At 44.2% G+C, this 27,314-nt stretch overlaps 1 protein-coding gene across 1 annotated transcript in view; it reads right to left on the bottom strand.

The window, feature by feature from the left end:
- The window catches only part of Dnah6 (dynein axonemal heavy chain 6), a 182,621-nt gene that overhangs the window by 12,989 nt on the left and 142,318 nt on the right, over window positions 1–27,314 (bottom strand). Inside the window, exons 63-72 of the mRNA XM_075983804.1 lie at window positions 24,137–24,279; window positions 20,253–20,443; window positions 15,711–15,871; window positions 14,082–14,170; window positions 12,523–12,669; window positions 9,897–10,035; window positions 8,119–8,238; window positions 7,054–7,175; window positions 2,823–2,952; window positions 119–246 (exon numbers count right to left, since the gene is read on the bottom strand). Coding sequence (XP_075839919.1) covers window positions 119–246; window positions 2,823–2,952; window positions 7,054–7,175; window positions 8,119–8,238; window positions 9,897–10,035; window positions 12,523–12,669; window positions 14,082–14,170; window positions 15,711–15,871; window positions 20,253–20,443; window positions 24,137–24,279 — 1,370 coding nt within the window. The remainder of the gene's footprint in view (window positions 1–118; window positions 247–2,822; window positions 2,953–7,053; window positions 7,176–8,118; window positions 8,239–9,896; window positions 10,036–12,522; window positions 12,670–14,081; window positions 14,171–15,710; window positions 15,872–20,252; window positions 20,444–24,136; window positions 24,280–27,314) is intronic.

The following is a 27,314-nucleotide window of genomic DNA, read 5'->3' as shown; positions in this document are numbered from 1 at the left end:
CAGCCAAACAGAAGCTTAGAAACGCTAGGACAGAGGCTTCTAAGCACACTTGTGTTTTTCTAGCGTTTTCCATAAGACTCAGCTACCCAGAGGCAAAGGTGGAGGGAAGAACTCATACATGTATCAACTTCAGCAGGTTGTTGAACCGGTCCACTTCCTGGCCAAGGACGGTGGTCAGAGAGTCCAGGCGGCCTTGAGCGTCCTTGACAAAAAGGCTCTCGGAAGCTCCCTCCATTTGCAGGACTTCTGAAACACACACGGTTGGCTTCTCAGACCAAACATCCTTGATTTCCATCCTCACAACACTACTACTGTCATGGGATTCTCCTTTAAAATATTGTGTGTATTACTGCTGGGTTTTCACAGGACATGTGAGTACAGGTATATGCATGCCATGACGTGCCTGTGGGGGGTCAAAGGGCAACTCTGAGGGGTTTGTTCTCCTTCCACCTTTGTGTGCACACAGGCCCTCAGGCTTGCCAGATGGGCACTTTACCCACGGAGCCTTCTCACCGGGCCTGGCTTCTTGTTACATATTTTTTTCTAAAGCTATTTTCTCTCATTATTTAAGCAAGAGCTTAAATTTGACACCATTTTTAAAACTTACAAGTCTCTGATGATCCACCTGTGTTTACATACAATCAGTCACAAAACAATAAGGCTTAAACGAATGGGAACCAGAGAAAAATGTGTGTGTGTGTGTGTGTGTGTGTGTGTGTGAGAGAGAGAGAGAGAGAGAGAGAGAGAGAGAGAGAGAGAGAGAGAGAGAGACAGAGGGAATCAGTATTTCACTCCCTGTCATGGCGGTGCTAGTCTTCTGTGCCCGTTTGAACTTTGGCTTGGCCACAGGGAGGTAGAGCACAAGAGACCCTGACTGGGGTAGTGTGGAAGGAAGGCATGCATGTACCCAAGTGAAGGGCAGGCGGTTCCCTTTCTGGTAACCATGGGGGAAGATCTGAGCCTAAGCGAGTGGAACAGAAGTCAGTGTGGCTTGGAGCCTGCAGGTCTGAGTGAGGGGATCCTGGGAGTCACTCTCCACGGGGGGTGTGGAGGAGTGACAGGGAGGCTTAAGAAAATATACCTGGGGTTGGGCAGATGGGTCAGTGGGTAATGGTGCCTGCTGCTAAACCTCCTAACGCGAGTTCAATCCCCGAGTCAGACCCAGTTAAAGGGAGAGAACCGACTTCACACAAGATACATTTCGCTTTGGCAGAACTAGAAAAACACAACTCCGAATACCTTGGTGGCAAATGCTACCCACCATAGTGATGGCTCATTTGACAAGTGACAATCCACAGGCCAGAGGGCTGGGGACCCACTCCCTCTACCCCTCCCAGCCCCGGCACCGCCCATTGAATATAAGTGCGTAAATCCTGTTCTTCCCTGTAGACCCACACTACTTCCAGGAAAGGAGGGGGTGGGACTGGGAGACAGAGGCGGAGAGAGACTTGACTTTATCCCAAGTTACTGAGCATCACTCAAAGACTGGAGTCAAACTGGAGGGGGAATGATATGTCCTTCCAACCCCAGTCCTACAAAACGGAGGTCCAAATGAGCCACATGGGCTAGGATGAAGGAAAGAACTGCATTTTCCTTGAATGTCTGCAGCATGAGTGAGCAGATAAGGGGTTCTAAGATACGCTGCACACAGACCGGATTCTTTCCTGAGCCTTTACAATCGGGCCGCTGGAGGACCATCTCTCTGCTGTCTCTGTGGACCACAGGGCTGTGGTTACACGAGCCTTACTGTCTCCCCTGCACCCCAGGGGCATTTCAAGCCCCTAAGTTCTGTGGAGTGGTTGGACCTTTTGCTCTCAACCGTGGCAGATGGCCTGCTTCTCATTTCACAGGGAAAGCATAAACTCCATGAAGCGTGCTTCCCACTTCAGAGTGTACGTGTGAGCTTTACCATGGGTAGAAATGTCTGCGTCAGTGGGCATCTGGAGAAAGCCCACTGTCTCCACCGCCCTCATCTTCGCATCACGGCTACTCCCCCTCCCCATTGTGTTTATTTAGAAGAAGCTGCTCCCTAAACTAACTGGCAGTTTTCTTCAACATAAACAAAACTCCCTGCCCAAGTGGACATTCTGTTTTGGGGGCCTGCCCCTTGTGGGTTGGGGAATATCAGGATTCTTCCTGGGTCACACGAATCCTTTTCAGCCAGAAGCCTTTAGAGTACTGCCAGGACTCTGTCAGGGGCTCTGCTTCTCTACCTCAGTTTTCGCTCCCTTGTTATGACATCACTTCTGCTCATGAACAATCGATCTAGGGACGTAACTATATTGTCAGTCTCAGGGAAGTGGGAGAGTAACTCTCTCGTGATCCTTCAGAAAGATTCCATAAATTACTAGCAAATAAGGTTAAAGTAGCCATTTCTCCTGAGTCAAGAAAATACTGAGGTGGATTTGAGGACAGGGCTCTAACAAAGCTTTATATGATGATGGAAATGGCCCCATCTGTGCTGTCCAAGACACAAGCATTTAAAATGCTTAGTGCAACAAAGGACTCGATGTCAAAATTTAAGGTTAACAAGCTGCCATGCATTGCCAGCAGCTACTCCGAGCTGATTCTAATGTTAGATTCAGCTCGGAGCAAAGCCTGGCTGAAGTCGTGTGGGCGGTCGCTCCTCTCGATCCTTGCAGGTGGGCTGCTGGGGTGCAGCAGGTTTCCAGACAGGAATGGGGAACTCCACGTGAGGTGAGCTCTCCAGGGAGAGAGAAGTCTATGAAGGAAATTAAGCCTCCACATCTGCTTACCATTTAGTTCTCCGGGTTTGTTCCGAAAGCTCCCGTCACGGGTGGGTGCCAGCAAATATTTCTTACCTGGAACTCTGGTCCGGATTGAAGCAACAAGCTCCTGGACGATCTCATCATTGCTCTTCCCCTCGCCACCCGAGGAGGATCTTGGCTGAACCTCAAGGATGGTGTTGATGAGGGTGTTGGTCTCCTTGTACTGCAGGGGCGGTAAGATAACAGGGAAGATGGAGTCAGGTAGTTTGTCATGTGTGCCGTTTACATATAGGAAAGAGGCAAGGGTTCAAACACACAGGCATGAATTCAACTGAGGTTAGAATACAAGAACTACTCTCTTAACCAAGTTAATCTTTTTACATTAAGAAAACTGTGCGTGCATATGCACATGTATGCCCTGACATGAAAGTGGAGGTCAGAGGACAACTTATAGGAGTTGGTTCTCTCTTTCCGCCTTGTGGGTGTTAGGGATTGAACTCGTGCCATTAGGCTTGGTGGCAGCTGTCTTTATTATGCCAACTCTCTCTTCATCAAATGTTGAGTGCATAGTAGCATTGATTACACACATGACGCTGTTTGTCAGCCCTCTAGACCTATTCATCTTTCTGAACCAAGACCTTATGTCCATTGATTAGAAAAAAAGGGAAAATCTGTTTGGCCATCAGCAATCATCTCATTGGCTTTGCCCAGCATAGACACATTTGGCCAGCTTGGTCTGTAACTCTAGCCTGGGCTCTCCAAACCCAGCAAAGCATTCCAGCCCCTTCTTTCTGGCCTCTGTGGGAGGATGGCACGTGGTTTCCTAAGGATCTCTGGATGCATGGACGTGGGCATCTCTGAACTTGGACCGGAAGCTCAGCGGGTTTCCACGTTAGCTGGCTTGGTTCAACTGTGTCTTTCTGGTGTCTTTCTTCCTTCATTCCCCCTCCCTGCACAGGATAAGAAGACCTTTCTGGTAGGGCGACAGACCCAGCAGCTGTGTGGACACAAGCCTGCGTCTTCCACTTCTGGTCCACGCTGGCCCTTCAAGAGCAGCAAGTAGCTCTAAGGGGTGCTTGTTAGGCATGAGTCAACAGCCAATAGCACTCCTTGTCTGGCAGAATCTGATGCGTGGGGGCAGCCTTTCCATCCCGTCTGTTTTTATCCGGCTTTTCTTCATAGGAACAGTAAGTCGGTTCTCAGAATAGCTCACTTCCCCCTCATCCCGCTCAGTCCCAGGGTCAGAAAGTGACATCCTGGCAGTGCACTGGGGTAACAAAGCCGGTTCAGACAGCAGAGGGGCTGCTGACACACACCCGGATCTCAGATCTGCCCCTCCTGCCCCGTCTGTCCTTTACTAGTTTCTACTAAACATGTACTTAAATAAAATTTGCCAAGTGTAGGAGGAATGTAGAGATTTTGTGTTCAGACCACATTCCTCAAGAGGGACAGAATTATCCAGCCTAAGCGAAATACTATTTCATAATGATCCACTTTGATACTAAAAAACTAAAACAAAAACCAAACCAAAAATCTTCAATAGTCTTCCCCAGGGAAGAGCACACTTCTACCAAATGCTCGGCTTTGAAAACACATTCCTGTTAAATAATACATACTGAACAGTTGCATTTATGTATTTAGGAATGCATACACAACATACACACCACCACCACCACCAACAACAACTAAAGAAAAGAGGTCATGGATTTGAAAGAGATCAAGGTGATGGCACATAAGAGGGTTTAAAGGTAGGAAAAAGAAGAAAGAGAGAAACGACATTATTCTATTATAATTTCAAAGAACAACAAAAATAGGAAAGATACAAAACTTTGATCTTGCTCTGACCTCCCTGCATCCTGGAGTCAGGCACCCACTGCTGCCTCCCTGTGTTAACACAACACCAAGCGGCATAGCTGTGTGCACTTCTCTGGGCTCCATTTCTCATTAGTGTCACGTGCTTGTAGTAAATCTGTAAATGCTTTTAATCCCAGAGAGGCAGGTGGATCTCTGTGAGTTCTGAGACAGCCTGGTCTACAAAGTGAGTTCCGGGACAGTCAGGACCATTACACACAGAAATTCTGTCTCCAGCAGCAACAACAACAACCTGTAAACTCTTCCTCTATGAAGCTGTACTAACAAAGCCAGTTCAATTCTGTGACTCAGTCGGGACCTGGAGAGTGTGGACGTCTACTTGGGCAGACACGGGTATAATCTCGTCTCTTCTGCACATGCCCGGCTGTTTTCCTCTCAGCTGCTCTTGTTTTTCCTATGGCACATAAGCTTCCCCATATGATGGTTGGGGAGCGGGTGGGATTATCAGGGGAAAGACAGACAGTTGCAGATATGACATCCCAGCCACTGACTCCAGGGAGCCCTTCCTGAAACCCAGCATTTGTGTACTCCCTGCTGGACATCTGTGCACTTCTTGGACCAATTACAATGGCCGAGGGAGGAGGTGCAGCCTTTGGTTAAGCTTGGGTCACATGCCCACCTCTGTACATTGTATTATAGATATGGGTGGTTTGCTTGCGTGTTTGTGCACCATGTTCATGTCCCAGAGTGCATGAGTCCCCTGGAGTTAGAGTTAGAGATGGTCATGAGCTGCCATGTGGGTGCTGGGAATCGAACCCAAGCCCCCTGGAAGAGCAGTCAGTGCTCTTAACTGCTGAGCCATCTTTCCAGCTTTTATCTTATCCGAATCCTAAGGAAGAAAAAGGGACATTTGTTCAAAGGAGAGTGGCTGCAACGTTAATCCAGAACCGTAGAAGGAGCTTTGCGGAGAGAAACAGGTCAGGGACTCACGACACATTCTGAAACCAATGGAAAGCACAGACTCCATGCCTGGTTTACAATGCCTACAATGACAGGCGTGTGCGTGTGTGCGTGCGCGTTTGTGTGTGTGTGCGCGTGTGTATGTGGGGGGAGGGGTTAGGGTGGGGTGGCTTTATCCCTCTTGAAGCTGTCCTCAAGAGAAGGCTAGGCCAGCCCTCCCATGCTTTCTTTCTTTTGTCCACTTCCCTATCTTTCCTCATCCCTCCACCATTTAGAAGAAGCAGTCAGAGGTCAGAGTGGAGTAGATAGAAGGCTTAGCCACAAGTACACTCTCCTGAAAGCAGATCAGCAGAAACCATGACATATTATCTTAATGTCCTGCTAAATGCAGCAGCAGCAGCATTGTTGGCAAACATGAAACCAGGGGTCAGAACACTGACCTCCTGTGGTGTGCTTTCTGGGGAGTCCGGTGTTGTAGATTCCTTGATACTGTGGTAGACCTCACCTTCTTTCTTTTGGTTTTTCAAGACAGGGTTTCTCTGTGTAACAGTCCTGGTTGTCCTGGAACTAGCTTTGTAGACCAGGCTGGCCTCGAACTCACAGAGATCCACCTGCCTCTGCCTCCTGAGTGCTGGGATTAAAGGCCTGCACCACCACTGGCTGGTGGCTTCACCTTCTCACATGTATGCAGGCAAAATTTAACTTGAAAAGAAAGATGATCTCCCCACCCCGGGCCTCTTCTACTGATCTAATCCTTGACCGTTAGAGATGTCTGGAGTCCTCAGAGACAGCGCTATTCTTTATGGATGCCTGAGATGCTAAGATGAAGCTGGGTCATGCGAGGTCCTCAAGTGTGGTGAACCCAATCAGAAAATATTTTTGCTTTTACTTCATCGCTGTAATTTTGCTACTGTTATGAATCATAGTGTAAATATCTGTTTTTTCCAATGGTCTTAGGTGACCCCTGTGAAAGGGTCATTAGACCCCCAAAGGGGTCGTGACCTAGTGCTGTGGTCTGGTACCTTGACTACTTTGAGAGAGCAAGGTTAATTATCTTCCTCGGGTATTTACCCACAGAATCTGAACCAAGGCGCTGAGAAGAGACACTTGGAGCATTCGGAACTGTAGTGTTCTGCTCTAACCATAACCTTCGTGTAACAGGAGCCAAATGTGTTCAATGTGGTGGGAGAAGGGCAGGAGAAGGGAACACACACACATGTGAATGCGCTCACACACACACACGTGCATCTTAGGATTCTGTGAAGTCTGTGTCTAGTTACATTCATTTTTCGTGAGGCCTTGGGCATCAGAGATTAGCATTTTCATCTTTTTAGAGTATGGAGCCAGAAGGATTCTGGCCACTGAGGGAAGTGAGTCTCATGAAAGACCTCGAAGGCAGCAGAGTGAATTGAAACCATTGCTAAAAGAGAGGCTAACCAGCCTTTTACTTTTTCCTGAAGGCACTGTAGCTCACAGAGCTGTGAGGGCAGGAGCAATGTCTCGAGTTTATATGCAAATGTAAATATGTATATTAAGCAGAAAGACAACATACCTGAAAAACTAGGTTGGCATTTTCATGCATTCCAAAAATTTCTGGATCATCTATCAAAGGTAGATCTTCAATGTAGTCCTTAAACTCTTGGAGACTGTCAGCCAAGGGGGAGAAATAGATGCCTGTCAATAAAAAGCAGAAGACAAATGTGTATAAAATGAATCAGCACTGCCTGGCCTGGTTCTTATTTTAATTACACAATGTTTCTGTGTGTGTGTGTGTCTTCCCACGGCTATGTACATGTGAGCGCATGTGCCCGTGGAGGACAGAAAGAGGGTGCTGGGCTCCCTGAAACTGGGATTACAGGTGATTGTGAGCTGCCCAGCGTGGTGCTGGACACAGAGCACACGTCTTCTCCGAGAACAATTCATACTCATCACCATCAGCCGCTGTTCTGGCCCCAAGTCACATGAGCAGCAGAGATTAGCATCATGATCTTTTCAGCGTAGGGAGCCCAGCAGGGTTCTGGACGCTGTTGGAAGTGAGCCTCATTAAGGGATCCAAATTTGTGCTCATGTTAGAAAATGTCCTTGTGTTGATTTGGTAAATAGATTATAATTCATCAAATCAAAGGCTACATTTGCGAAATATTGAAATATAACATCACTGCCCTTTCCCCAGTGATGACAAGGCGTACGGTTGACTGGAAGCAGCGTCTAGTGACTTAACACCAGGAGCTTTGGTGAGCTGACAGTGTTGTAATCAGATTTCTTCCTCGAAGGAACTGACACTCAAGCCATTGATCTGTTTACTGTCTGACCCCAAAAGAGTTGCCTCCAATTCATACTTCTTCGTTACTCAATATTTGGTCATGGAAGTGTTCTCCAATTATATTAAAAATACATTATTCCATATCTCCAAAAATGCATTTAGATATATTACAATCAAATTTAATGCCAAACAAATTCAGAGTGGTTGCTATATAACATACAGTACTGCGTTCTCACTGCCAAGCCAGCTTTGACAGCGTTAAACACGAGGCGGGGATAAAGCTGTCACTATGGACAGGGCATATGGCTGTCCGAGACTTCTGGGGAAGGGACTTTTGGCATAAAAGTCATTTACCTGATTCTGAGTACTTATAGTCATCACTCAGTGTCTCGGGAGAGAAAAATCTTTTCAAGACAGTTCGAAGACATCTCTGGTCCCAGGTGTCAGTCACTCGCCCACCATAGGTGATTTCACCTGAAAGGGAGCTTGCATTTTAAAAGATATTCCTATTTTTTTACATTAACAAATTTGAATAGGTTTATTTTTATGCACATTTAGTTGGTACTGAAAGTGGTTGCTATGTCCCTCTAATAAGTCAACTTTTAAAAAGCAGGAAAAATGAAACATGTGTATGCTCTCCTCATTATTTTACTTTATTTTTTTAAATTATGTGTGTATGTATGTGATCCTGCATGAGTTTAGACGCACTGTGTGCAGGAACCTACAGGGGTCAGAAGAGGACATCAGATCACTTGGAACTGGCCTTAGAAGCTCTAGTGAGCTCCCATGTCATTGCTGGGAACTGAACCCAGGTCCTCTGTAAAAACAGCGAATGCTCTTAACCACCAAACCATCTCTTCAGTTCCACAGCTTTATTCTTTCAAATAACAGAAACTAAAGTTATTGGACTCTTCTGAAGGATTTCTTTCCTTTTCCTTTGTTTCAGAAGGTTCTTGAGTGTTGACCCCACACCCCCCCTCAGTGACTGTCAGATTCTAAAATGTACTCACTTTCCATGAAACATTGCTTTCGTTTGAGCTCACCGAGAAAACGGAACCTCACATTTGCTGAAAGACAGTAGATCTGTATCTACCTCATAAATTAGAGCGAAAGAGAGAGTTTGTCTGTCAGAGATGAGGTCGGGGGGATTCAAATTTATGGTTGCACTGTTTCTCTCTCCATAGATGCAGCACTCAGCCTGCTTCAGTGTCGCCCCAAAAACACGTGCGGGAAGGGACCACATGGAATGATTTTTAATGCTAATATAATGCCTTGGGAAAGTTCTAGATCCACTATAGTGTTCCCAGAAGGATTTCACATACGATACATTGTCCAGGCTGACTTAAGACTTTAGCATACAGACTCATTTTAGCTATATAAAGTAGTGCCTGGGGCTAACAAGATGGCTGCCAGTAAAGTGCCTGTTGCCCCGGCATGAGAACCTGAATCTCCATCCCCTGCATCTGCAGGAGAGCCTGGCCTCGTGGCTTGTGTCTGTACTCCCGGCACTGGGAGTGAGGGCAGAGACAGGCAGGTTCCTCCAGCTCATTGGTCAGTCAGCCTAGTCAAACAGTGAGCTCCAGGTTCAGTGAGAGGCTCTGCCTCAGAAAGTAAACTGGAAACCTACCAGTGGTCACAGCCCCAAAGAAAAATGGCTCTCCCTTTGCCTAAGCAGAGTGGGAGAGGGGATAAGAAAGGTAGATGTGTTTAATACATATTGGATATGTATATGAAATCTTCAAAGAATAAAAAAATGGTTTAGGAGCACACTTAATGTCTACCTCTAGATTTTACATGTGCACACATGTACAGACACAACATGAGCATATATCTATATATATATCTATATATATATCTCAGTGAGCACATATATATATATATCACTGAGACACACACACAGACACACACGATGTCTGGTATTATTGCTACTGGGGAGAAATGTCTCCCCAATTTTCTATGTGCAAATATTCTCATGACATGCTTGTCACTGTTGTAAGTTCACAAAGGGGCCATGAGTTGTCACTGCCAACATTAAACAATGGGGGAGAACACAGTCTTCACAGGGGCCGGGCAGGTGTAAATCAATAGCTCTGCTTCACAGACAGGTGCCCAGGTCCCGTGCGCACACTGACCAGTAATGTAAATTAGAGCATCCCAGGGGATCTTCCCTTCGTGGCAGTAAAGGTTGAGGTTCAGCAAGGCACATTCTCTATCACTGTCATTAAATTCATAACAGATATTCCAGCCAAGGGGGCCAAACTTCTTTCTCTCCTATAATGGAAGAGGAGAACATTCTGAGACACAACTGATGAGGTTAATTTTGCATAATGATGATGAAGTTAATTTTCAGTACTGAAAGATGAAAGTTTTCACCCACGGTGGACAGCCAATACTGCAATCAGCTAGAAACATTTGGTTCAGCTTCAGCCAGGCTTTTACCAAAACAGGCCAAAAACATCTTCATTCAATTCTCCCCATGTTTTTAAAAGAAAATCTGTTATGGGAGCTTAGGCAGATCTATCAGAAGAAACTTTGCTCTGTAGAGTAAAACAAAACATTTCAAACTAGGAAAAATGCCCAGCCCACCTAGAGTTTGGCACAGAAGCACACTGTAACTCTGAGAGAGAAAGGGAAATGGAAAAGGAAGGAGGGAGAGCGAGAGTCCTTGTCCTAGGTTATTTCCATCGCTGTGGTAAAATATGCAGACAAAAAGCAGCTCAGGGGAGAAAGGGCTTATTTTTCACTTTCAGCTCCAGATTAAAGGCCATTACTATGGGGGAGCCATGTTAGCAGGAACTTGAAGCAACTGGTCTCATCCTAGACACAGGCAAGGGCGGAGAGAATGCTCAGCTTGCTTTACTCTCACACAACTTAAGACCCAAGAGAGTTTGTCTGTCAGAGATGAGGTCAGGGAGATTCAAATTTATGGTTGCACTGTTTCTCACCCAAGCCTGGGAAATGGTGCCTCCTGCAGAGGACTGGGTCTTCCCACACTAGTTAATAATCCAAACAATTTCCCACAGATGCCCCTTCAGGCCAAGTTGATCCTGACAACCCTCCATGGATTCCAGGTTGTGTCAAGTGGCAGCTAGAACTAACCATCACATCGCCATCTCCCTCCTACTCTCTGAAGGAGTTTTCCTATGCCTGTAGACATGCCATGCCGGTACCTGATGACTTCTCCATGGTGACATCAATGACTGCAGACAACTAAAACTGGTATACATAATCACAATTTTTGTGCCATCACTTGCCATAGTTAAATCTCCTCCCCCTTTAATATTTTACCATCCTCTCCATTTCTTAATTTTAAATTGATGGTTGCGTCAGAAGTTGGTTATATATTCTCTCCTGTAGCTCAAATTTCTACTAAATGTTACAGAGCTCCATCTGTGGAGTTTCTGATCCCTTTAGATCATTTTGTTTATTTATTCCGTATCTTGCATCTTTACCCATTCCTTTTCCTCCAGAGACTCTTTCTCGGTAGAGCACATACAGTTGAAAACCAGAAAGCTAACAATAACATCCAGAAATAAGTCAAGAGTCAGAGTTCAAGCACAGGGTCACAGGGTGTGTAACGGGCGGAGTGATGCATCTTGAACAGATGGAAGGAAACTGGTGCTGCTTTGAGAGGTGTCTTTCAGAAGCTTTAGGGCTCTAGTCAGAGGTAAGGAGGAGTCTCTTGAAGGTGGTGAGCTCATCCCGAGGGTCAGGAAGGGGTGAACTAGCACAAGGGAGACACATGAACCAAACTGAGTGTGGTGCATGTGCCTACCGTCTCAGAGTCTGGGAGGCTAAGACAGGCGGGCTGCAGAGTCGAGGGAGTCTGGGTTGTGTAGTGAGATTGTGCAGAAGGAAAGATTATACCCGAAAACGACAACCGACACAAAACAAGGGGACCTTGAAGACTGGCAAAGTAAATGGGGGCGAGTAAAGGCTAAAAATCTTTTTGAGGTTTTACTGTATGTCACTGAGTGAAAGGGACCACCGGTGTGGGGACTGGATCCTGGAGGGGAAGCAGATTTGGAGTGTGAGAAAGAGTTGACCTGTTGAACTGGACCTCATGCATTCACCTGGGCGAAGGTATTCTTCAGGCAGACCAGGATAGGGGCAAGAGCTGGGGCTGTGAGGTGCTGAGGCAAGGAAGGCAGTGACATTGGTGGCTGTGCTAAGTAAGCTTGATTTCCAACACAGAATGGGGCCTTAGCATTTCAAACGCCGTTTTCAAGTTTTCACTTACGTCTTAACTATTTACATATTTCTAACACGGAACACTTCTTTATTGCTGTTAAAAAGCAGAATTGGAGCCGGGCGGTGGTGGCGCACGCCTTTAATCCCAGCACTCGGGAGGCAGAGGCAGGTGGATCTCTGTGAGTTCGAGACCAGCCTGGTCCACAAGAGCTAGTTCCAGGACAGGCTCCAAAACCACAGAGAAACCCTGTCTTGAAAAACCAAAAAAAAAAAAAAAAAAAAAAGAAAGAAAAAAAGCAGAATTGGAGTCTAGAGAGAGATGCCCAGGGGTTTGAGTGCTTGCTGCCCTTCCAGGAGACCCAAGTTTGGGTTCCAGCACCCATGTCAGGTGGCTCATGACTATCTCTAACTCAAGAATCAGAGGGTTCAACACTCCCTTTTGGTTGGCCAAAGTACCCAGACATACGTGGTATACACACTCTCTCTCTCTCTCACACACACATAAACATAGATATATACACAAATAAATAGAAATTAAATCTTTTTAAAAACCATGATGGAATATACCTGAATAATTGCATGGAAGAAACAAATGCCAAATATTAGTTGTCTCCATTTTCTTCCAAGTATATTTTCTTCAAAAAATGAAGGTGTCATCTCAGTAAAGGCTCTTCTGATATTTGCACGTAAGCCCTTTGGAGGCTCATTGGTTACCTGGATTTAGAGATCAAACATGGCAGAGAGGGTTGCATTATATACTGGAGCCATGGAGATAAGGGTAATTAATGTTCATGGGGCATTTTCGAATGGTTAGGCCTGCTTTGTGTAGTGTATGTGCATGTGTGCGTGTGTGTGTATGTGCGTGCGTGTGAGTGTGTGTGTGTATGTGTGTGTGTATGTGTGTGTGTACGTGTGTGTGTGTGTGTATGTGCACACCCATGTGTGCTAGGGGCTAGAGGAGGATATCTGGAGTTATACTCTATCACTATCTTATTTATTTGAGATAGAGTCTCTCACTGACCCCAGAGATAGGCTAGAGATGGGCAAGCCCCAGTATTTTCTCAACTCTCCCTCCATTCACCTGTGTTATAGGTATGTATGTTATGCCTGGCTTTTTATGTGAGTGCTGGGGGTTTGAACTCAGGTACTCACGCTTGTGCAGCAAGTTTTGTTACTCACTAAACCATCTCCCAACACCACTACTTTTTATCTTGTCCATGGAGAACAGAGTCTAGTGGGGTCCTCAGAACCACCATGGTTGAACCACCATCAGAAGAACCCCAGATATTTCCATTTTGGGTCTTTTCCTCACCCATTAAACATAAGCCAGAGAGCCTAATAAGTTTCCATTGGATCTCGTGGTCCTATCAAAATACAGAACTATCCTGCATACTTTGTCCCACTAAGTACCATGACATGAGGGAAGGGAGGCAAGAGGCGTCTCTTGTTTTTCATACCAAAGATTTCCCTCATGCTGGAAATTTGCTGCACTGAAACCTAGAAACTGGAGGCCTTCTTGTCCGTCAAATGTGGAAAGAGTCCTTCAGCTCTGAGAGGGGCATCATCCTCATGACTCCATGCATGTGAGGGAGGGGAGAGTCGGAAGACTTGGATGGCCTGGAGACCAGGACATGCAAAAATAAGAACTGTCTTGGAAAACCACTTCCCTGCCTGCTCTTAAAGTCCGTTACACGGATCTCTGCAAGCTCTATATCACCTGGACCAAATCTCTCACACTCTTGCTGTGAAATAATCTTCTTGTACACTGTAAAGATTTGTCACTCAGATTGGTTTAGTAAAACGCTGATTGGCTAGTAGCCAGGCAGAAAGTATAGATGGGGAAACTAAACTAAGGAGAATTCTGGGAAGAGAAAGGGCGGGGTCAGAAAGTCACCAGTAAATGAAGAGAAGATGAGAATGCTATAACTAAGAAAAGGTACTAAGCCATGTGGCAAAGTATAGAGAGAAATATGGGATAATTTAAGTGCAAGAGTTAGCTAGTAATATGCCTGAGCGCTCAGTCAAGCATTTATAAGCAATATTCAGCCTCTGTGTCAGTTGTTTGGGACCAGGCAGTCAGGACAGGAAATGTCCGTTTCTGCATTCTAGCTGCATACATGCCATACCTTGACAGAGTTCTGAAGGACTGTCACCGGAAATGTTGGACTAGGCATGGAGCTTAGAAAAAGTCGGAACGTCTCCTTGATGGTCTGAGCTGTTAAGACAAAGACAAAACAGCAGGAAGGAAAATGTATAGCTAGCAGGAAGGAAAAATGTATAGCTTGTAGGAGTCCTTTTCTGTGGAAACAGTTATTCTAGAGAGGAAAGACAAGGCTGCGAAAGACTGTTTGTACATATCAAGTATCATAACTGTATGAGGATCAAAGCAGTGGTTGATCTTGAGACTTCCCATCAGGGGGCTTGCAGTCTAGATGCCTGCATGCTTTAATAAAGAAATTAGATATATCAATAAAAATTTACCTTTATTTATTTAGTATATAGTTTTATTGGTTCTTTGAGAATTTTTGATCTTTCCATTTTCTCTCTGAACTTCTCCCATGTCCCTTTCATACAACTCTGAGTCTTTTTTTTTTTTTACACCTATCAAGTCCTGTTTGTGCTGCCCAAATAATCTTAGGTGTGTGACCTTCCAGTGAAGCATGGTGTCCTTACCAGGGGCCACACTCAGCAAAAATCAACTCCCCCTCTCCCAGCAGCTATCAATTGCCAATATAGCTCCTTGGCTGGGGGCGGGACTTCATGACCATCCCCTGTCAGTCTTCTAAGGCTTCTTCAAGAGCTGGCAAGGAGCCCTACTGCCAGGAACTGTTTTTGTGACTCTGAACTTTGACCTGTGGTGAAGACCTTGTCACTTCTCGTTGGGTGTGAGGTCGTTTCCCCCTCACCATTTCCCACCGAAATGTAGAAGGATGACACTGGGGAGGAGGGGCCTTTCAGGGAGGGAGACTTAGTGACCGAGGCAGCTGGGCACCCTGTAAAGAAGCAGCTTGTTTCCTCCATGTGCAGCACTGAGTAACTGAGACAAGAGTCACAGCTCTTACCCTCTCTGGAAGCTTTCTATAGCTGGCAAAGCTCCCGAGAAAGTGCCATGGACACCCGAGGTCATTTGCTGCTCTCCCTATGGCATCCTGGCTCTGACTTTTTTTATTTTTATTTTTTTGAGATGACACAGATAAGGCTGGCTTCAAACTTGCCCCTGCCTCTGGAACACTGGGACTAAAGGTGTGCACCAGCACTCCTGGTCCTATACTTCTCTCTATTTCTATTTGTTTTATTTTAGACAGGGCGTCTTGTATCTCAGGCTGTTCTTTAACTTGCCTTGGAGCCAAAGATAACTTTGTACTCCTGATCTTGCTGCCTTTACATCTCAAGTGCAGGGATTCAAGGACTGTGCCACAATGCGGAAGCTCTGCACTCTTCATTGTATGGGTAAGATGTATTGTCTTTTCTCGACCCAAGCCTGTTTTTCTATTTCTTTTTTTTTTTTTATCAGGTGGCTTCCCACAGAATATGATGTGCAACAAATGATTCAATGTGCCATCCCCTTACTCGGAGTTCAAGGCCTGTTTTTGAGTCCTGTTGGGGGAACTTTACCCAATTTCCCTATTGCTCAACTCTTTCTTCCCAATAAGAGAAAGAATGAGGTCTCTAGTGGAGACTCTCCATTAGACCACCTGGATAAGCAAAGCCGTGTGAGGATGGTGCCATTACTCAGAGGAACGTGCACGACTTACTTGGATCTGTGAAGGTTTTGATCAGCTCTTCCATTGCCAGCATCCAGGAAACAGCAAGATGGCAGTTCTGCAGGAACACCCAGTTTCCAGTCTTCATTGCATCCTTGATCATCTTCTCGGCAATGGGGCCTTGTCCCTGGCCCAGGGAAATTGACTGGACTCTGGTGGAACAACAGTGGAAGACTTTCATGCTATCTTAAAGCAATTTTAGCTAATTTAAAATTACATTTATTTATATTCTCTGTACACGCATGTGTGTCACATCTATGTGCATGGGAACTTAGGTTTCATGGTGTGCATATGGAAGTCACAGGACAATTACAGGAGCTGGATCTCTCCTTTCACCATGTGGGACTCAGGAACTGAACTTAGGTCATTAAGTTTGGCTGCAGTTGTCTTTGCTCAGTGAGTTTCAGACTCTGCATAGTTCAGGTTGGCTATGAATGTGAAATTCTCTTCCTTCACCTCCTGGGTGTTAGGGTTATAGGTGTGTACAATGACACCTAGCTTGCCAACCTTTTAAATGATCTCTCTTTTTTATATTTCATTTAAAAAATATTTCCATACTTCTGATGATATTTTCTTTTCTTTTTTAAATATTTATTTATTATGTATACAATATTCTGTCTGTGTGTATGCCTGTTGGCCAGAAGAGGGCACCAGACCCATCACAGATGGTTGTGAGCCACCATGTGGTTGCTGGGAATTGAACTCAGGACCTCTGGAAGAGCAGGCTATGCTCTTAACTTCTGAGCCATCTCTCCAGCCCCCCCGATAATATTTTCTATATTATCCTCTATTGCTTTGCCTGCCATGTTTATATGTACCAGCTATCAGGATTGATTTACCCGCACAAGCTGAGGTACATTTCATGTGTATGGCCGTCCCACTGGCTCAAGGCTATATATAAACATGATTATTTTTTCTTCATTGCTCTAAAGGGTCACTTTCATTACAAATGGTTTCCCAAATTACGTGGCTCTATTTCTGATTTTTCTGTTCTCTTTTAGCCATCTGCTCATCTAGCTTTGACCAGGACCATGTCTAAATGACTCTAATAGGCTAGAGTAAATCTTGACATGTGTTAAAACATATCATCTCACCTTGTTTTGCTTCAGCAACTTTAAAATTTTTTTAAAATTATTTTTATTGAGGTATATATTTTTCTACACTCCTCTCCCTTTCTTTCCCCTTCCCTCCTATCCTCTCCCATAATCCTCCTGCTCCCAATTTGCTCAGGAGATCTTGTCTTTTTCTACTTCCCATGTATGTCTCTCTTAGAATTCTCTTTGTTGTCTAGGTTCTCTGGGATTGTGAATTGTAGGCTGCTTTTCTTTTTTTTTTGTTTTATGTCTAAAAGCCACTTATGAATGAGTACATATGGTATTTGTCTTTCTGGGTCTGGCTTATCTCACTCAATATAATGTTTTCTAGATCCAACCATTTGTCCACAAATTTCAAGATGTCATTATTTTTTGCTGCTGTGTAGTACTCCATTGTGTAAATGTACCACATTTTCCTTATCCATTCTTGGGTAGCAGGGCATTTAGGTTGATTCCAGGTTTTGGCTAGGACAAACAAAGCTGCTATGAACATACCTGAGCCCATGTCCTTGTGGTATGATTGATCATACTTTGGCTATATACCCAAAAGTGGTATTACTGGGTCTTGAGGAATATTATTTCCTAATTTTCTGAGAAATCACCATACTGACATCCAGAGGGTCTGTATCAGTTTGTACTCCTACCAGAAATGCAGAAGTGTTCCCTTTACCCCACATCCTCTCCAGAATAAGTTGTCATCAGTGTTTTTGATCTTGGCCATTCTTGCAGGTGTAAGATGGAATCTCAGAGTTTTTTTTTTTGATTTGCATTTCTCTGATGCCTAAGGGTGTTGAACGTTTCCTTAAGTTGAACATTTCCATTTTAGATTCCTCTGTTGAGAATTCTGTGTTTAGGTCTGTACCCATTTTTTTATTGGATTATTTGTTCTTTTGATGACCAATTTCTTGAGTTCTTTGTATATTTTGGAGATCAGTCCTCTGTCCAATGTGGGGTTGGTGAAGATCTTTTCCCATACTGTAGGCTGCCATTTTGTCTTGTTGACTGTGGCCTTTGCTTTATAGAAGCCTTTTAGTTTCAGGAGATGACATTTATTAATTGTTTCTCTCAATGTCGCTTCAGTAATATTTATCCATTCCTTTTAACCACTGCAAGTGTGCTGTTAGTTCAGTGTCTTCTGGTATACGCACAGTGCTGGATGCCTAGTGACTGACTGCTCATTTCAGCAATGTTTTTACCTCCCCTCCCCGACCAAGGAAACCTCACATCCACTTTTAAGAGTTTCTCAGAGAAACAGAACCAATAGCCAATAGCGCGCACGTGCGCGCGCGCACACACACACATGCACACGCACACACGTTCTTACTGCAGATACATTCTCATGATACACACAATTGTGTGTATGTGTTCATATATAGGACAGAGCGGGTATTGGCTCATGTGGTTATGGAGAGCAGGCCACCCCACCGTCTTCCACCTGACAAGTGATCATAGCAGAAAGGTGGGCATTTCCTTCAGTCCGGGCCACAGGCTTTGAGACGGGGTCACTGCCAGAGGAACACGTCTTCAACATGTCTCCAGCTGTCCTTTCTGCACTTTTCTGTTTCCTCCCCTGGATTTCCACATTTGCATTTCTTAGGCTTCCGCTATTTTTTCTTCATCCTTTTTCCTTCCTGCTCTGAACAACGTCAGCTGACCTGTGTTCACACCTACTGTGTCTTTTCCCTGCCTTTCTTTCTCCTTTTTCTCTTTCTGCTCTGAATGGCGTCAGCTGACCTGTGTTCACACCTACTGTGTCTTTTCCCTGCCTTTCTTCTTTTTTCTTCTGCTCTGAACGACGTCAGCTGACCTGTGTTCACACCTACTGTGTCTTTTCCCTGCCTTTCTTTCTCCTTTTTCCTTCCTACTCTGAACAACGTCAGCTGACCTGTGTTCACACCCACTGTGTCTTTTCCCTGCCTTCTCACACGCATGCTGCATCCCTTCGGTGCAACCCTCATTTCAGTATTGTGCTTTTCACCTCTGCAATTTCTCCTTGGCCTCTTTATGTAAATCCTGCCTACTGATAGCCTTATTTGGGTGAGACATCTTTTGTGTTTTACTTCAGTCCCTAGTCTGTGCTTTCCTTTAACTGTTATGAATAAAATTAAAATAGTTCAAGACCTTGTTATTCAAATGTCGAATGTTCTTACTTATATGTAGAAAATAAAAAGTTGATTTTGTTTTTTGAGACAAGGTTTCTCTTTGTAGCTCTGGCTGCCCTAGAACTCACTCTGTAGACCACGAGGCCTCCAGCTCACAGAGGTCCACCTGCCTCTGCCTGCTGAGTGCTGGGATTAAAGGCCCTTGCCACCATCCAGCTAAAATGTTGATTTTAAAGACATATAGAATAGGATCATGGTTCAAACTGCCCGGGGGAAGGGGGTTCGGAGAGTAATAAAGGACAGTCAACAGGGGCAGGGTGCTGGTGGACAGGAAGATTATGCTAACTGGTTGACAACAGTTAATAGCATCTTTCAAAATTGCCGGTAGAGAGAATTTTGATAGAGATGCCAATCACACAGATCTAATCCTAACATATGGTATACATGTCTGATGACTCATAGTTACTGTGTGTGTGTATAATGTATATATACTTATAGTAACTCATGGTTGCTATGAGTCAGTTAAATATATTTGAAAAGTTTTATTATGTTAAATTCAAGGTATTACATTCTTCCAAGTGAGTTGCTAATTATTTCCCCTGTGAATGAACATACTCTCCCATTTTCTTGTTTCTTTGGATGCATTGTAGTTTTTGATATGTAGACATTTTGAATATATAATGTGGCAACTATAGGAATTGGGTTGTCGCCGCTCCCTGATGTTCACTATTGCTCCTTGTGTGGTTGCTACTTTTACTTAGTGACTTCTCTAATGTCCATATTCTTTGCAGCGTATATACACCCATCTCTCTGGTTGGCTGGCTTAGTGGTCAGTTGGTAGTGAAGCAGGGCTTTACCCAATGTCTGGAGTGACTACAAATTGCTCAGATTTGCACATGGGCTCTGTAAGTCTGCACGCTGGTCAGGGGTGAAGACCACTCAGCCTGCCTGACTGTCAGACCTGGACATGATGCTTTCCAGACTTCAGGTTCAGATTGAAGCAATGGCTCTTCTTAGGTTTCAAGACCTAACACCATCACCGGTATTGATGCAATGACTCTTCTTAGGTTTCAAGACCTAATACCATCACCGGTCCTGGATCTCTGCCTCCCAGACTTGACTGGAGCTATATATCATCAGCTCTTCAGAGCCTCCAAGGTGCTGACTGTAGAACTTGGACCTCTCAGACTCCCTAATTACAAGACATGATCCAGTTCCTTACAATACATTTCTATACATTTTAGTATAAGGTTGATATGGATAATAGCAATATCATATATACACATATATGTCTGCACACAAACATATGTAACTATAGCCTCATGGTGTGACCTTACCGTTCTGCATACCCACTCTCCCGGGCAAACCTTTGAAAGGCGCCCATGGGATCGGAGCCTGTGCTCAAGATGAACACCAGGGGTGTGCTGCTCGACATGTCCTGATACAGAGTGGCCAGGTCTACTGGAGGTGTCTCTATAAACTGCTTGCCAAGATTCTCTATCACAAAGTCCGTAAGAGCAAAAACCACCTGAAAGTCAGAAAGAAAAAAAAATGTTAAAAATAGTATGTGGGATGAGGATGTTTTACATTCCTATCCCAGTTTTCTCTATCTTAGAGGAGGGTGTGCTGTACTTCGATATTTAAGAAAATAACTTATTTTATCTTTAATTATGTCTATGTCTGCATGTGGGTATATGCATGTGAGTGCAGGTACTGTTAGAGGCCAGAAGGGGGCGCTGAATCCCCGGAGCTGTGCATGCCACGTGTGTGCAAGTGATCAGCTGTTAGCTGCCTGAGCTGGGAACCGAACTTAGACCTCTGAGTGTGTGTGTGTGTGTGTGTGTGTGTGTGTGCACGTGCGTGAGCACACACACATGTGCACTAGAGGCCATGCATGTGTACAAAGGCCAAAAGACAACTTTAGAAGACTGGTTCTCTTTTTCCACCTTGAGATCAGGGCACCGAACTCATATCATTAGGTTTGCATGGCAAGGGCTCTCACTCCCTGAGCCTTCTTGCGGTTAACCAAGAATTTCAATTTTAGAATGAAATTTCATCTTTGTATCTAAACATGCTGCTTCTGAAGGAGGCTGAATTTGTGTACAAGACTACAGGACCCTGTGGAGATCACCTGTGTTGGAATGTCCCTAGTCTCCTGAAGGAACCATTGGACACCCAATGGCCCTGCTTTAGAACAGACGTGGGCACAACAGCTTAGGCACCTTACAATCTTGACTCCGAGATCTTGTCTCTGGTCTCATCTGTTCTAAGGCTTCAACCAGTTAGCTAATTTATTTATTTATTCAAGGCAGGATCATATCATTTGATCCTAGCTAACATGGAACTCACTATTTAGATCAGACTGACCTCATGGAGATCATAGAGATCCATTTGCCTCTGCCACAGAAGTGCTGAGACTATAGGCATACAACCCCACTTATTTATCATGTCATCGTCTGGAGCAAACAGAGGGACCATGTTCCTGAACGATTCCATGAGGGTATCTAGTTGGAAGGCGTGACGCCTGGCATATTGTCATTGTTTAAATCTCCTTTGCAGTGGGATCCGGCCCATGGTCTTGACTGATTTGGGTTTTTGAATACTCATACTGTGGTGTGACTGACTTATTCTCATTTCTAAAACACAATCTGAATTTTAGACTCTTCTATGTTAACACATGAAGCAAATTTCATTAAGCAGTATAAGCCTTATAAGATGTTTGGTTGAATGTCCAGGCGAGAACCTTCAATGCGTGCTCTGTGTATTGTCATAGAAGTCTGCCATTTGTAGCTTTCTTTATATTTTTAAAAATCATTTTATTTTTATTTTAAATTGTGTGTGTGTAGTTATATGTTTGTGAGTGCAGAGGCCAGAAGAGGGAATCTGATCCCCTGGAGCTGGACTTATAGGCAGTTGTGAACAGCTTAATGTGGGCACTGGGAGCTGAATCTGTGTCTTCTGCAAAGGTAGTATATTCTCTGAACTGCTGAGCCATTTCACAACCCTTAGAGAGCCCAGTTATATGTAAGCGTAAGACCAGAAATTATAGCTTAACCGTTCTTATTTAGACTTTTGTGTGGAAGAATCACAAACCCGATTCTCCACTCAGCTCCAGCATTTACTAAGACAAGACCAGATCTTGTTTCGTTGATACCTCTACTCATTCCTTCAGTCCCCAGAGTGATGATATCAAGCAAGGAATTTGGTATGTTTTCATATGACAGCCTTTTAATAACATAATCACACAGTTCCTAATGATAATCCATTAATTTCAAATGTATAGCCAGTGTTCACCTTTGTCTGACCGAACTGCAAATGTGTGTGCATACATGCTTAAATTAGCAATATGTCTAATGTACAGTCAAAATAAAGCTCATGCATAAAGATTAGTTGATTTCTCTCATACGTCTATCTTTATTAAAAACGCTTCTTTTGAAAGCTAGGGAAATGACTCAGGGATTAAAAACACTGGCTGCTCTTGCAGAGGACCTGGGTTCGGTTCTTAGCACCTACATGGTTCCAAAGGATCCAGTGACTTCTTCTGACCTTGGCAGGTAGCAGGCATGCACTTGGTGCACACAAGTATGTGCAGGCAAAACCCTGACACACATAAGATAAATGTATGTTCTTAAGTAAAACTTCTTTTCCCCTTGAGAAACAAACACGCAGCTGCATAAACAGACTGTGTATCTTCAACATTTCTCACACTGAGGATTTTCTAGTCACAGTAGACTAGTCACCAAAGCTCTTCTCTCTGTGGGACTGATGCCTTCTCAGTACCACGCATTTTGCCAGCTTTCCCTGCTAGCCACTGCCCCATTTTCCTGGAAGCCTTCCCATATGCTTCAGTGTGTCCCTTCCCAAAGTGCTGCTGGGTCCCAGCCACTCTGCCACCATCCGTGGTGACATATGACAAGCTCAGGATGATGTGCACATTCAATATCCTAAACCCAGAGTTCTTTGTCCTGTAAGTCCAGGGCATCTTATCTCCTCTCAGGTAGCTGTGGGGATGGCCAACCTGAGATAATGACCATTGTCCAACGTCATCTGTTCATAACAAAGCCTTCCTTTTATGCTTCCTTTCCCTAGAAGACTCTTAGCCATGCGTTCAGTGATGTTGTAGCTCTTATACTTCCTCTGCAGTCATCTGTATCCCACGCCAATCCCAAACCCATTTTCCCACAGAGATAGGGCAACACAACGTCAGTAGTTTCCAGCTAATTCCAGTGAGTTCTCCCCACTGTATCCTTCTCCCGCCCCCTTCTCTCCTAAAAAGAACAGCTTCCGTTTCTATTTGGTGCCTCCTAAAACTCACTGTGAGAGTTTTTAGCAGGTGATATTGGTCCTTTATTACCAGCAAAATTGGGATCACATCTGCGCATATGGAAACAAACTCTCAGCATGCATTGTTGCCTCGCTGCAGGGAAACTGCAAGCCTTACTGTTTCCCATGATGCTTCTCTCCGCTTTCTTCCTGCTTCTGTGACTCCCCATTTTCCTTCTCTGAAAGCAGGGCTCCACATATCATCCCCTGCCCTGGGAACTCCTATTGTACTAAATATTAGTCTCCCCGTCACAATAACCTCTGCGGCTTCATTTTCCTCATCTGTATTCTAACACACACTTCTCCCTGGAGTTTCTAGACAGCCATCTACTCTGACAGTTGGCAGGCACTGACAGCTCACAGCCATCTTTCTCTACCTCACACATTTATCCTTTTCCTTTGGCTTAGCTTTTGATACAAACAGCTCCACCGGCACTGGGGCAGAACCTGGGAGCCACAGCAGTTCCTCATCACTTCCCTGCTCTCTCGACAATCTGCTACTTCTGTCTTAACTCGGATATCTGGGATCTCTCCCACAGACTACTTTAGTAGGTTTCAAACAGGTCTGCAGACTATGGTTTTGTGCCCATTTAATGCCTCCTCCCCATTAGTGCCAAGATTTATTCCCTGCCAAAACCTTCGAATAGACCCCAGTCCTACGTGTGAGAAGGCGGACCTTCCCTCATAGTATACGGCCGACAGGAGGTGACCAGTTTCTCAGCTGGCTTTTCTCTTAGCCGGCAAGGAAAACACACTCCACTAAAACAATCTTTTTTATTTTTAAAGTCGCTCCCAAACTTGGCTGTTGTTAGCCACAAGTAAACGTACGACTCACAACTAGCTGAGGATCTTGGGTAGAGATGTTATGATGTCCTTTAATTTAAAAATGATGACCCACCTTTTCTTCTTTGCAGCATTTAATAAGAATTAGCTTATGGAAAGAGCTGAAGTCTGAACCCCAAATCCGGTCCTTTCCCTCTTCCTGTTTTGATTTAATATAGCCTTCCCAATTCTGTGGGTTAATATAGGTCTCAAAAGATCCTGGAAAGACAATTTTACAAGATGCTTTTTAAAAAATAGAGCAGTTTTGACTATGAAATTAAATAAATACATGTTGCTAGTTAAAAGAAGGTACCTATGCTTACTGCCAGCTTTTTAAAAATACAACTGTGAACACATTAACCGCTCCCCAACTCAAACTAGTTAGAAAGCAAAAAATTTAAAATGAGATCACAAAGCAAAATCCAACAGCAAAACACCTACAACACCCCCCCAAAAATTCATCAAGAGGTTAAAAATAAAGGAATGTATAGAGATATTATACTAAATAATGGTGAAATTGGAAATGATTAGACTAACAGCAGGTAAAACAAAACTAAAATAATAATGAAATGAGGTAATAGGTCAAGTTCTACTAATCAAAATATAAATTATATAATAAAAGGACAACAAAAGTAACACATATATTAGATAATAACATAAAATCTATCAAGCAGCACCTGTTGGGGTAGTAGGACAAACAGAAAGGAATACAATAATGTTAAGAAATAGCATACAGAGGGCTGGAGAGGTGGCTCAGAGGTTAAGGACATTGGCTGCTCTTTCAGAAAACCCAAGTTTAATTCCTGGCTCCTGCGTGGTGGCTCACAACCACCCTTAACTCCTGACCTCTGTGGACACCACACATACACATGGAATACAGACATACAGGCAAGTAGAACACCAATAAGCATAAAAATAAATACATCTAAAAAGAAATTTTAGAAACTAGCATAGAGCTGTTAGCCTTCCGCAGAAGAATATTGACTCTGGCATATGTAATTTGACGGAGATAAATACTGTATGAATACATTGACATGACTACCACATGCCCAATATACAGAGTGCACCGTTCCCCCAACATCACTCCAGCTATGCAATAGTCCCAAGAAATGAGGGTTAGGATGCTAATTAGCTTTTAAAAAAGGTTTATTTTTTGATTTGTGTGTGGGTATCTGCATACACATGGACAGGTGCCCATAGAGGCCAGAGGAGCGCATCCTGGAGCTGGATTGCTGGGTGTAACTTCTGAGGGCCTAATAGCGGCAAAGAGCCAAGGACACTTCAGAACTGAGTGTCACTTATGGTAGTGGTGCTGGGTGAGAGTCCACTTCCGCAGAACTAGTGACCTCTGTAGGGAGCAGAGGTGACTGCAGGCTGTGCCAGTACAGGGCTCAAGTCACAGCAACGCTTATCAGCTCAACGTTGTTGCATGTTGTTGCAAGCGTGTGAGCAGCAGTGGAGAGAACCTGTCATGGCAGAGCCAATCCAATCCAGTTCGAACCCAGACAAACCCAGAGCACACAGAAGACTACCGCCGGGGTTCTCATTTACAATCTAATTTCTAGTGCTTAGGCATATTTAAACACTGGAGGTTTTATTTTAAAGACTAATTTGTTTTTATTTTATATATTAATATAACATGTTTATTATTTGGTAACTTCATATTTGCATGAAAGATATGTTAATCGTCTCCGATTCCTCACCATAACTCTTCCCAGCTCCACCCCACTCTTCCCTCTACTTTTATTTTTATTTCGGTGTATATGTGTGTGTGTCTATGTGTGTTGGTGCCCAAAGAGGTCAGGAGAGGACTCTGGAGTTACGGGTGGGTACTGGAAAAGTGAATTCAGACCTCCTGCAAGACCAGGAATCTCTCAAGCACTGAGTTATCTCTCCAGCCCCTGCATATTCTAAGTAATTTCTCTCAGCTAATAAAATCTATTAGTTGATCTACTTGAAATCCACAAAAGGCTATAAGTTGATATAATTATGAAGACTGAGTTAAGGGTGACAATGAGATTAGTGACCAAATATTACCAGTGAAGACCCCAAATCTCACTTTTGGAGCATAAATCTATTATAAATAGAAACTTCAACAGTCTTGTACAGTTTTAGTTCAGTGGCCAGGGCTAACACTTTACCATCTTATTATTTTATCTGGAAGCAATGGAGCGCTCCCAGAATTACCCTGCTTGTCAACCCAGCTCCTTCCTCTTTCTCTGTCTGCACCCAGTCTCATCTAGTCCTCTGTGTCGAGTCCATCCCTAACTGCCCATTTTTGGGCTTCTCTGATGAGCAGATTTCATGTAGGATTCTGTAATAGCCTCTAGGTAGCTCACTAACCGGTGTACTATATACAAATGCAATGTATATTTGAAGCTACCATCGAATAGCATTTTTTGATAGTCTTTATTTGGAAGTCAAATGAGAATATTAGGATCCCAGGAATTCTGGTCCACAGAGACTCCATACCAGCATACTTGCTGGTGTGGTTAGCTAGATAAATAGTAATGTTAGAAGTATGAACTTCATGTCAGCACAGAAGAAAGTAAGATCTGTGGACGACCCATTTTGAAGTCAAGAAGGGAAAAGGAAAATCTCCGCAAGATGAGACAGTCACAGCACATCCAGGCTGGTCGCTCCTCCAGCTCACTAATGCTGACATCTGGACCAGGTGTGTCCTCTCCGTGGAGAGCTCTGAGATTGTGGGGTGCTCAGCAGCATTCTGGGTCTCTTCTCACCAGACACCTGCAGCACCACCCCCGTGCAGCAACGATAATATTTCTGGATGTTACCAAATATCCTCTCGGGGCTAAAAATTTTCACCAGTTTGGAAAACAGAAATAGATCAATAACTGAAATAAATACAATGAACTAAAACCTGCCTGTTAGTAAAGAGAGACTCTTACATGCCTCCCAACAGCACCCACCAAAGATACACCTGAGCCATCAAATGACACCCCAGACTAAGAAGAAATAGAGTATAGAAATACAGAAATGAAGGCTTGCCAAGAGAAATTTACATTACAAAAGAGATTTTTTCTTTTCTTTTTTTTTTTTTTGCGACAAGTTTTCTCTGTGTAGCTTTTGAGCTTGTCCAGGAACTCATTTTGTAGACCAGGCTGGCCTCGAACTCACAGAGATTCACCTCTGCCTCGCAAGTGCTGGAATTAAAGGTGTGCGCCACCACCACCCGACACAAAAGAGATTTTTAAGGGCTGAAGAGGTGGTTCAGCAATTAAGAGCTCTTGCAA

This window comes from Microtus pennsylvanicus, chromosome 8 (genome assembly GCF_037038515.1).
Source record: "Microtus pennsylvanicus isolate mMicPen1 chromosome 8, mMicPen1.hap1, whole genome shotgun sequence".
NCBI classification, from domain to species: domain Eukaryota; kingdom Metazoa; phylum Chordata; class Mammalia; order Rodentia; family Cricetidae; genus Microtus; species Microtus pennsylvanicus.
Note: the sequence above shows the minus strand (reverse complement) of the source record. Positions and strands in the feature narration are given on the sequence as shown.